Below are 11,829 nucleotides of genomic sequence, written 5' to 3'. Positions count from 1 at the left end.
GAAGGGGAGGGGGAGGGGGAGGAGGAGGAGGAGGAGGGGCAGGAGGAAGGGAACACAATGACTGGAAAGGAGAGAAATCAGCAGATAACTTACACCCTCACTTCAACTGAAATCAAATGCTGCCAACTCCTCTGAGAGACCCCAATGGAAAAAATATTTTTCTAAATAAAAAAGAGAAGTAGAAAGGGCCTTATTTTTTTACTGGCCTGAGAAGTTGATGTCACTATTCCAAAGACAGGCCACATAGAGAGAAAGCCCAGCAAGTTATATCATTGACTTACTGAGCCAGTATTTATCACATACCCACCCGTGTGGCAGGCAGTAGCCGAGTGAGCAGCACAAGGACCCAGCCTGGCAGAGGTATGATTAGTTCATAATTTCCCGAGAGTGGTGCTAACTTGTGCTTAGCTCATTTCTTTTGGTTCATGGAGGTTTGGTCCTTCCTGGTGCTATCCCTGGGTAGTGGGGGGCAGGAGAGGGGGGCACACACCATTTGATGTTACTAAGATCATCTATAGTAATAAAAGGGTAATGTGCTAATTAGACTGGACGTCTTCAGGACATTATTCCGGACGTCCTTCCTGACGAAGCCAGGGCCGGAGGGAAGCCAGCCCAGGTCCCGGGTGCCTGCCGGCAGCTGGAGGAGGGAAGCCCGGGTCCAGGTCCCAGGTGCCAGAGGGAAGCCAGTGCCCGCATCCGGGGGAAGGAAGGCCTACTCTTGCATGAATTTTCATGCATTGGGCCTCTAGTAGCATAATAAAAGGGTTTGCCTTTATTTAAAAGGGCACCACTTAACTGCAAAGTCATAGGTTTTCCTGGTAATTACTGTGTGGGACTATGGAAGAGCTCACCTTGGTTTACTTTGAACTTTGTATGGGAATATCATTAGCATTTCCAAAGCATGTTTTAAAATATAAACTATGAATATGGGCAATTATTCAGCTGCGAAATAAAACCCAGAAGCCATGCCCTAACTGGTTTGGCTCAGTGGATAGAGCGTCAGCCTGCAGACTCAAGGGTCCCAGGTTCGATTCCGGTCAAGGGCATGTACCTGCGAAATAAAACCCAGAAGCCATGCCCTAACTGGTTTGGCTCAGTGGATAGAGCGTCAGCCTGCAGACTCAAGGGTCCCAGGTTCGATTCCGGTCAAGGGCATGTACCTTGGTTGCGGGCACATCCCCAGTAGGAGGCTGATCGATGTTTCTCTCTCATCGATGTTTCTAACTCTATCCCTCTCCCTTCCTCTCTGTAAAAAATCAATAAAATATATTAAAAAACAAACAAACAAAAAAACCAGAAGCCAGCATGACGACACCCTTTCCACCCTTACTTTCCCACATGGGGAAACGAGTGGAGGCCAACCTGATGGGCTGAAGGTGGGATTTGCTGGACTAATTATTTTAGCCCCAGGCTACTGGGAAGGACTCTGGGAGGAGGCAGGTAGGTTCATGGACTCTTCTTCCCACATTCCCAGCAGGCACGCTGACCGCTGACAACAGGATTTTCACATGACCTCATTTTGATTCATTCTCCCAGATTTTTACAATATATGCCAAGCCCTAGCCCGAGGCTGCTTGGTGCTGTGGGATAAAATGCCAAGCAATTGTGTACTTAAGAAATGAGCTGTGAAATGCCACGTAGTCCATCCTGCCCAACCTCTGCCCCAGCAAAGTGAAGAGCTGAGTCTGAAGTTTGTTCTTACTGTAATGCTGGATGTTGCAAAGTGCCTGAGGCAGATGGCAGCTCTCTCTCTTTTCTTTACCTACACCTCCTCCCTTCACAAAAGATTCCAGCAAAGAGGATTCTCTCTGTGGAGCAAAAGTCAGGGTTAGGCCGGCTCTCTGCTGGCCTCTGCGGCCTCTGTGACTGCAGATGCTCCCCTGCGATGGCCACCCCCCCTCCGGGAGTGGGGAGACTTTACTGTTCCCTGTGAGATTTTGCATAAGCAGCTGAACTGTAGGAAACACCGTTTCATTTTCCTTTGTGATGCAAACCTGGAAAGATGATTTGGGGTTGAAATTCAACAAATATGTTGTCAGATTGAGCTTGCCAAGATGACAAATTAGAAAAATCTTGGCCCTTGGTGATGTTTTTGTTCTTGCAGAGAATGAAAGAAAATTCAGTCCAAAGGGGGTCTTGTCTCCTGGCCAGGATGGAACTTTCTGGTGTTACTGATGACCCCCTCTTGGCACCGTTTCCTTCCGAAGGTGGTCCCTACACGCACTCAGGGACAGTCCCTACACAGTCCCAGGACCGGAGTGGCTTTCTTATCCTCCCCCCACTGCGTGCAGATAAATCCAGAGTGAGCTAGGATGGGTGGCCTGCGGTCTGTGAGCTTCATTGTTCTTAGTACAAAACTAGCCTTTTTCTACAAAGATGTATTAAAAACACATCTTCTGAACAAGAACGATAGTGCAGGTCAGCTGCCAGGGCTGACTGTGGGCAAATGGGAGGATAAGAACCTTTCTGCACAAAAGCTTGCGGAACTCCATTGTCCAAGAATGACAGCGACTCACCAGGGCTAATTAATCAATTCGTGGTGTTCCGTGATCCCACCGGAACCTCCCGCTGCCGCTGCCGGGCACGCTTCCCTCCGGGCAGGCTCGTGTAGACGCCACCGTTCTTACCATTAGCGGAGGCAGCGAGGCAGCAGGTGAGCTTGGGCGACATTGCAGGTGGGTGGGAGGGCCCTGTGTCTGCGGCACCTTCTCCGCTTTGGCTTGGACAGTGGCCGGGTCCCGGTTGATCCAGAAGCAGCTGGTGGCTTTTTGTGGCAGGTCATCTTTTCTATGTGGTGTCCACCTGGAAGCACAGGCGGGAGCCCCTTGTTCCCAGTCAGGTGAGAAAGGAGGCAGGTGCTGGTGACCACAGCAAGTCCACTTCATTTTCCCAAAGTTCTCACAGGTTCCCTCCACGCCCTGAGCCTCAATGGTGGGTCCCCTGCTCTCGTCCGAGCCCATCCACTCCCTCCTGGTGTCTCCTGCTCTGCTCCCCTCCGGCCACCCCACCTCCTTCTATAAACTTTTCTTGGCACTTGCCTTACCTGACACCTTCATCCTAACTAACCCCTCCCGGTTCCCACCTCAGGACTAGACCCCAGACCCTGAGGTCTTCCTCTGTAAAGTTGCCTCAGGAGCCAGCACTGGGGACAAAATGGCCTATGTGTAATGTGGAGTCTGCTTAGCTTTTTTTAAAATTTGTGTCTTAAATATATAAATACAATATTTATAACAAATGCTCAGTGAGTGACCAGAAGCCAAGGAGACGAGCCACACACATTAGAAGTTAAACAGCAGGACGAGGGCCGAGCAAAGGGCAGAGGATGAGCCAGAGCCCAGATTTGGGTCCTCAGCCCAGAGGAAAGAGCAGAAGTGGGCCAGTGTTATACCAGAAGCCACTCATCCCTGCATGGCCCCGGCGCGTCCTTCAGCCAGCCTCCACCTCTGTGCCCTCACGTGAGAGGACTCATGACCACCTTGTGTGGTGGTAGTGATGAGGGAGGAGAGAATATAGGTAAGGGGTTTGGCCTTGTAAAGGAAAACTGATATTGACAGCTATCCCAAGATATTGGCAAAGCTTGTATGCCTATGGATTGATATTGAGGTCAGAATCCATTTTTTATTCTTTTACATGTCTGCTCATAATAATAGTTATATTTATTCTTTGGGGTTTTATAAAAAACCCCAGTCCAACTATTTATAATTACTGAACATGTATAACTGTCAATACTCTTTTTAAAAAAAGAAAATTGATATAGTCCTACCTGAAAATGTTTGGCCATTATATTTATTTCTGTAAAAATTGACACAAATATTTGTTCATCCTTGACTTCACAGAAGTCTAGTAAAGACAAGCTAAGTAACATAAAAGAGGAAGTGAGAAATGGGAGGTATGTTTCTGGGATTCACATGTTCAATGGAATGATTTGAAGATTCTGGAATTCTTAATTCATTTGCTATTTCCAGTAAGGCGGCTCCCTGTATATGGATCTTTATATCCTTAATTTAGATATTGTAACTAGTAAAATAAAGATAGCTGGTGGAAATGAAAATTTGTGTGCTCCTAAAGCACAGCAAGTTGCCCCTCCCCCATTATCTTTTATCTGTAAATTGAGGGTCTGACTGCTCTACTGTGCATATGCTGCCCTCTAGTGGCAACTTAGAGAAGGGCAGAAAAAATGCAGGAACCAATTGTGGGGAGGAAAATGAAACTATCACCTAATTATTAGCATGTAATGATCCCATTCAGTGAAATTTCAAAAAGAAAACACAAAGCCACAAATGATGTGCCAAATTCTGCCAAAATTGTTTCTAATCTTACTGAATAATTTTAAGGTATCTTTGATAGAAAACCAAACAGAAAATTGCTTTCATTGAAAAAATATATAAAGATATATTGCACATTATATATGCATGTGTACATACCTGTTTATGTATATATAGTATATAGGTAATTTTTTAATGATTCCCTCTAATCCTACCAAAAATCAAATATATTTCATGTGACGTGATTTATTAACATAACGTATTAGTATGGTCAAGTTCATTGGGCATGATGAAGGGAGACTTCTGTGTGGTGCTGAGCTCTGCTCCTTCAACCATGAATCCGTGTTCAGTCTCTCTTGTGGGTCTGTGCACTCTGCCTGCCTGCATGTTAACCCATGTGTGGTCTTTACATACACTGAGCTGCCTGTCAGTGGCATTCACTCTTAGTGGCAAGGTCAGGTAGAAGCTAAGCAGGTTTCAGAGAAAATGATGTCTTACTGATATCAAAGGCCCCGCTGAAACATGTCCATTTTCCCTGGCATCCAATACGTCCCTTGCAACATCCTGTGGCTTCCTGAAGTGACTAGAATGATCAAAAAGACTAAGTGGCACTCTAGCTGGTTTGGCTCAGTGGATAGACCATCAGCCTGTGGACTGGGTTCGATACCGGTCAAGGGCACGTACCTCGGTTGCAGGCTGGATCCCCGGTCCTGATCTGGACAATCAATCGATGTGTCTACCTCACATCGATGTTTCTCTCTCTCTCTCTCTCTCTCTCTCTCTCTCTCCTTCTCCCACTCTCTCTAAAAATAATGGGAAAATATCTTCTGTATTAACAATAACAAAAAAGACTAAGTGGCTCTTTTAGGAGTTCCTATTACTCATCTCACAGATGGAGTCAATCACGGTGCTCTTTCCAGTGGTCATCTATACTTAACCTGTCCTGTTTGTTTGGGCGAGCTGACCTTCCTACCTATGAAGCCAGTGTAATCCATAAACAGCCAGTATTTACTAGGCATAGACAGTGTGTGCCCGTTGATATTCTAGGAAGTACTCCTTGACCTTGAAGGGTCCATAAGCTAACAAGGATGGTGAGCACATGAACAAATACTAATAGAAAGGTTCAGAGTGTCTTTAAAAGGTTCTCCGGGACCCTCTATCTGGGAAGGGGTTAATAGCTGGGAGACACTCCCCAGAATACTGCTGTTCCTCATTTGTGTCCCCTTGATGGCTCAGTGGCACATGATGTGACCATTCCTCTAGCGCTTTCAGTCTCTCCCTTGGGGAAGGCGTTCTAATGCACAGACAGCACTGATGACACGTCACAGCCTGGGTGAGGAGGCTGGCTGCTTTCTTCCATGGCTAAGTGTAGGGAATGCTATCATTCATTGATTAGTGTATCAGTTATCTATTGCTGTGTAACAAATTACCCCACAACTTAGTGGCTTAAAGCAACCTATGCTTATTCTATCACAGTTTCTGTGGGTAGCAGCCTGCATGGCCTAGCTGGACTCTCAACTTCAGGGTCCTCCCCAGGCCACAATCACCTGGACTCACTTCCAAGCTCATTCAGTAACTGGCAGATTTCTTAACCCATCTGGGCTGCTATGACAGAACACCATAGACTGGGTGGTGTATACACAACAGAAAGTTAGTTACTTCTCACAGTCCTGGAGGCTGGGAAGGCCACGGTGTCCGCGGGTTTGGTGTCTGGTGAGGGCCTGCTTCCTGGTTCACAGATGCTGTGTTCTTGCTGCATCCTCACATGCTGGGAGGCAGAGAGCTTTCAGGGGGCCCTTTTCTAAGAGCACCAACCCCATCATGGGGGCTCCATCCTCATGACGTAATCACTTCCCAAAGGGCCCCCTTCTGATACCATCACATTGGGGATTAGGAGTTCACATATGAATTTGGGGGGGACACACACGTTCAAACCATAACAGAAATATTCAGTTCCTTGCCAAACAAGGACCTTGTTCCTTGCTGGCTTTAGGCTGGGGCCACCTTAGGTCCTGGCCACATGGACCTCAACAACCCAGCAGCTTGCTTCCTGAAAGCCAGCAAGGGAGTTTGCTGGAGTCCAGTCTTCTGTAAGATAATCATGGAGGGACAGCTCATCTCGAGGTACAGGGTGTGAACAGTGGGTGGTGGGAGTGATTGGGACCATACCGAGTGAATACCCAGGTACCAGTCAGCTCTCAGCCAGCGGCTGAGTAGAGGCTAGGGCTAGCACACTGAGTCAGGCCTGGTCCCGCCCTGGAAAACCACTGAAGAATAAGAGCCGCACAGACATGCAAACATGAGTGAGTCAAGTGTGCTGAGGATATGGTGGGAGCACTGGGAGGAGGGAAGGCAGAGGGCAGAGCACTTGGCAGCCTGCACAGCGTGTACCAGGGCGCTGCCTGGGACTGGATTCCAGGGTGCAGAGGGAGCAGCCAGTGGTCTGGGAGGGAGGTGAGTGCATGGGGAGCAGTGTGGGGGGCGGGAGAGAGCCAGAGCAGAAGTCTCTAGAAGGGAGAGGGGTGGTGGGTGTGAGGCAGCTTCAGGAGGCATTGTCTGCAGGGCTTGGGTGAAACGACCAGGAGGAGGAGAAGGAAGGACCAAAGCTGTTCCAGCACCTCTGCCAGCCTGTGGGTCTCCACCTTATCCCTGGAGGCTTTAGGCCTCTCTCTCTTTCTCTTTCTCTCTCTCTCTCTCTCTCTCCCCCTCTCCCTCTCCCTCTCCCTCTCTTCCTCACCCAAGGATATGTTTCTTTTGACTTTTAGAGAAAGAGGAAGAGAGGGAGGGAGGAAAGGAGAGAGAGAGAGAAACATTGGTGTTAGAGAGAAACATCAAACCCGTATCCTGACTGGGAATCAAACCCCAACCTTTTGGTGTACGGACAGCACTCCAGCCGACTGAGCCACCCGGCCAGGCCTGGCTCCTCCTCTCTTTAGCCTCTCAGTTCTTGAACTTGCTCAGCTCAGGCCTTGCTGTCAGGTTCCTCCTCATCCCTCACCAAACACCCCAACCCCAGCCAATCCACTGATCTCAGCGGTCTTCCCTTCACCTCCTGCTGTTTGTCACTTTAATATTAATGCAGCAAGAAAGGAGTTAGAAATAATATTTCTGCTTTGTGGCGCCAACAGAGATGTGATGAAAGCTTAGACAAGCAGAGAATATCAGCAGCAAACCGGCTCCGCCTAGGGCTGCTCGCTGTGCCGCTCTCCCTACCCCCTTTACAGATTCTCCCTGCCGCTCACAGAGGGGACGCTGCCTCACAGAGGGGACACTGCGGATGATGGAGCCAGAGCTCTGACCCAGGCCACCTGTTCTCTTAACTGTTGCATGCTGCTTTGTGGTGCCAACAGAGATGTGATGGGAGCTTAGACAAGCAGAGAATATCAGCAGCAAACCGGCTCCGCCTAGGGCTGCTCGCTGTGCCACTCTCCCTACCCCCTTTACAGATTCTCCCTGCGGCTCACAGAGGGGACGCTGCGGATGATGGAGCCAGAGCTCTGACCCAGGCCGCCTGTTCTCTTAACTGTTGCATCTCCTGCCTGTGTAGCAAGAAGAGTCTGTGAGGCATCCGCTCTGGCCTGGCCTGTGTGTGTGGGTTGCCCGAGGTGGGGTGGCCCTAATTGCTAACTGCAATCTTGATGCTCCTCTACTTGAATGAACACTAGTGATAAGTCATGTCTCCTTCTTCACTACACACATGAGGCAGTTACCTACCCAGGAACCTGGGAGGGCGGGGTGTGAAGCACCGGAGCTTAGCTGGGGCAGGGTGAGAGAACCCCATGGAGGGCTTGGAGGGAAGAATGGGCAGGAGGGCAGGAGGGCAGCAGGGCGGGGGAGCCCTGGGAGCTGTGCATTATCTGGAGGCAGAAGGGAGCCATGGAAGGATTTGGAGCAAGTGACTGGCATGATCAGCTCTGTATTCTAGACAGGACACTTTGTCAGCAGTGAGGAAATGAAGTCTGAGGAGATGGGAGGATCCCTGCGGGAGACACCAGTGAGGGGAGTGTAACCCCCATGGGCCTGAGCTGCTCAGGGTTGGACAGGAGGGGGGCTGGGAAAGGGAAGCGCAGGGACTCCCAGGCTTGGCTTTGTCCCCTAGGGCGGTGCGCCTGGTGAGACTGTCTGAAACCCAGCCTGGGTCTTAGCCTGCAGCAACCTAAGGAGAAGTGGTTCCCACCCTCCTCACCTCTGAATCACTGGCACTTGCTGTGCCTGAGGCCACACCCTCTGGGGTGGGCTGCTACCTGCAAACACAAAAGGCCATTCCTAATTTAGGGAGAGAAGGGGAGAGAGAAATTTATTTTTTTGATTAGGAAACATGACAAAATGGGGGAGACCACCCATTGTCCCACCCATGCACACACAGTTGCCATTCTTAAGTTCTGTTCTTTGAGAAAAAATATTTGCAAGACTCTGCTCTGTCCTATCTTTATCATAAAACTGTATGTCTGATCTAAGGTGACCCTTAGGTCCAGCTGCCCACCTGGAGAGCCCCAGCATGCCACCATCTCTACCTGAGTGCCCCTAAACCCTGTCACCCTCCCGATCCTGGACTGGCCAGCCAGAGGGTGTGTTGTAGTAGGACGGCAGGTAGCAAAGGCAGGGTCTCCCCTTCCCTTGTTGGGGACAGTAACGCCCCTGAGAAGGCCTGCAGAGCAAAGCAGAACAGAAACTCCCACCCAGGCAGCCGGGTGGAAGGGAGAGGAGAGCCCGGACAGGCTCTGTGTTCTCAGGAAGAAAGGTGAGGCCTGCGTGGGCGCCCTTCTAGACTTGAAGTCTGGGGATTTGTATCAACAGGAGGCCCCAGGTGGAACAGTTTTGGGGTTTTCTTAACAGCTTTATTGAGGCATAATTAACATACCATAGCATCCATGCACTTTCAGTAAATAGTGCAATGACAGTGCAAGCCTCACCACAGCCCAGTTACAGAACATTTTCCCCAAAAGTTCCTTATGGCCCTTGCAGTCTTCCTCCCACTCCCAGAGCCAGGCAGCCACTCGCCTGCTTCCTGTCTCTATAGATCAGCCTTCTTTTGGACATTTCTTATAAATGGATTCATACAGTCACCTAGTGTGGTTCTAAATTCACCCATGTTCCTTTTTTATCATGGATGCTATTCCACTGTATATGACAGACCACATTTTGTTTCTTTAGTCACCAGTTGGACAATGGAATTCTGTCCAATTTTTGGATGTTATGAATAATGCTACAATGAACATTCGCTGGTACGTTTTTGTGTGGACACAGGTTTTCATGTTGCATAGGAGTGGAATTGTTGGATCATAAAAATTTACACTTAACTTTTTAAGAAACTGCCAAGCTTTTCCACAGTGGCTACACCATTTTTCTTTCCTACCAGCCATATGAGGCTTCTAGTTTATCTGCATCCTCACCAACACTTGTTATTGTCTGTCTTTCTGATTATAGCCATCCTAGGGGCATGAAATAGTATCTTACTGTGGTTGTGATTTGCATGTCTCCAAATGTCCTTATTGGATGTCTTATAGTTTCTCTGGAGAAATGTCTATTTAAATCTTTGGCCAGTTTTTTAAATTGGGTTATTGTAAATATGTCTCTCTTCTCTGCATCCAGCGCGGCTAGAGAGCGGTCCAGTTCCTGAGTAGGGGCAGCTAGGGATTGGGAAAATGAAAGAAAGATACAGACACAGAGGTGGAAGGAAAAAGCTGGGGCCGGGTGGGAACGCTGTCCTCTGATGATGAGAAAGGGACAAAGACGTGACCCAGAGCTGATACAGGAGATACAGACACAGAGGTGGAAGGAAAAAGCTGGGGCCTCTGATGATGAGACAGGGACAGAGACGTGATACAGCGTATTTATTTTATACAGCAAAAACCAGGAAGTTTTACTAAAAGTCAAGACAAAGGGGATTATGTGCATTCTTGGGTGAGCCCGAGTTGTATTCATTCCTGGTGCTTGGCTGGATTTAAATAACAAAACCCAGCCCCTGGCACCTGGACTGAAGGTCAAGCTGACAACACTCCTGCCTCTTGGAAAAGCGTGTTTCCAGGACGTGGCTTTGCCAACACCACTGGATTCAACTGACAATAATTAAAGAAATGCCCAGGTCCTTGGGAGCTCCCAGCCCTGTGTCCTACACGCTACAGGGGCCTACCCTTGTGCCCCTCTTTGCCTCATGAGCACATCCAAGAGTAAAGGTCAGTTCACTGAAGGGCAGTACCTAACTCTTGACCAGGTCCATTTGAAAGTTATTTAAACCAACTGAAATCTGCACCCCTGGACCTTCTGCCTACTGGTCTGCATCTGCTCTCTGAGGTGAGGCAAACGTCTGCATTTCCCCTGAGAGGAGACCTCCTCGCCCGGCCCCTTCCCTGTGGCCCCAGAGCTCTGAGACCAGCCAACCGTCCGCCCTGTAAGTGAGGGCCCAGTGGACAGTAGGACCATTACCTCCTGTCACCTGAACACCGTGGTCCTCTTTACTACAGCCTAGCACTGCACTGCACTGCTTTCTTGGTGTCCACATAACACCTTCTCCCCAGAAATACATCTTTACGCCCAAATAGCCATTAATTGGAGGTTTGATGGTTTTTCCCGCTGCTGTGTATCTACAATGCCTTTGGAGTGTTTGGTAGGTCCCCTCCTGTGGCAGAGGAGTGGAGGCAAGTGGCTCAGGCTCCAGGCTTGTCCTGTGCTATCTGAGCTCAGTGCAGTGGGAATGTGTCCGCCAGTGCATGGCTGCTGGAACAGCCTTTCCCAGAGACGGGACACTCCCATTGGTGGGGTGCAGAATGATTCTAGGAAATACATGGGACTCGACAGTAAATAACATCAACTCACAGCGAGAAAATACTGTTTTCAAAGTGTCTTCAAATCTCTGATTGTGGCAAAGAGAGAGTCTGGTAGTGTCGGTATGTCTTTAACACCTTTAACCCTTGGCAATCCAACCAGCCCCCCTGCTACTTCTCTAAATGAAGAGCAAGCCATGGGAAAATAGCAGAATTTAATACTACTCTCTTTTTCACTGTATGTACATTATTCATGGCAAGGGATAGTTTTCCACTTACAGTGACATTATAAAGTTGTCTTTCAAATTAAATGAGGGAAAGTATTACATGAATTAGAGGTGGTGTACAGGTGGCCCAGATGAAGGTGGTTTGGGATATCCTACATGGGGGATGCACCACAGGTGGGGGGCATGCCGGGTGCCCACGCCCCAGCCAGGCCTCGGGGTCTGCCGTGACCTTGCCATGTTCGCACTCTGGGAGCCACAGCGCCATGCGCGGGGGTGGCGGTGGACACTAACCTTGGTGCTCGGCCCTCCTGCAGGTGCGGCGGGCTGGGGCTGGTGCTGGCCAGCGCAGGCTTCGGCATGCTGACGGCGCCCATCATCGAGCTGCACAACCAGAAAGGCTACTTCCTGCACCACATCATCTTCGCCTGCTGCACGCTCATCTGCATCATCTGCATCCTCCTGCTGCCCGAGAGCCGGAACCAGAGCCTGCCCGAGAGCCTCTCCAACGGGGAGCACTACACGCGCCAGCCGCTCCTGCCGCACAAGAAGGCCGAGCAGCCGCTTGCTCACCAA

At 49.5% G+C, this 11,829-nt stretch overlaps 1 protein-coding gene across 1 annotated transcript in view; it reads left to right on the top strand.

Moving 5' to 3' along the window:
• Positions 1-11,829, top strand: part of SLC22A23 (solute carrier family 22, member 23) — a gene marked incomplete at its 5' end in the record, with an annotated part of 211,668 nt that overhangs the window by 176,958 nt on the left and 22,881 nt on the right. Inside the window, one exon of the mRNA XM_014542380.1 lies at positions 11,571-11,829. This exon is cut by the window's right edge and continues 1 nt beyond it. Within this exon, the coding sequence (XP_014397866.1) occupies positions 11,571-11,829 (259 nt within the window). The remainder of the gene's footprint in view (positions 1-11,570) is intronic.

This window comes from Myotis brandtii, unplaced genomic scaffold (genome assembly GCF_000412655.1).
Source record: "Myotis brandtii unplaced genomic scaffold, ASM41265v1 scaffold300, whole genome shotgun sequence".
Lineage (NCBI taxonomy): Eukaryota > Metazoa > Chordata > Mammalia > Chiroptera > Vespertilionidae > Myotis > Myotis brandtii.
This window is presented reverse-complemented; position numbering and strand designations above follow the sequence as displayed.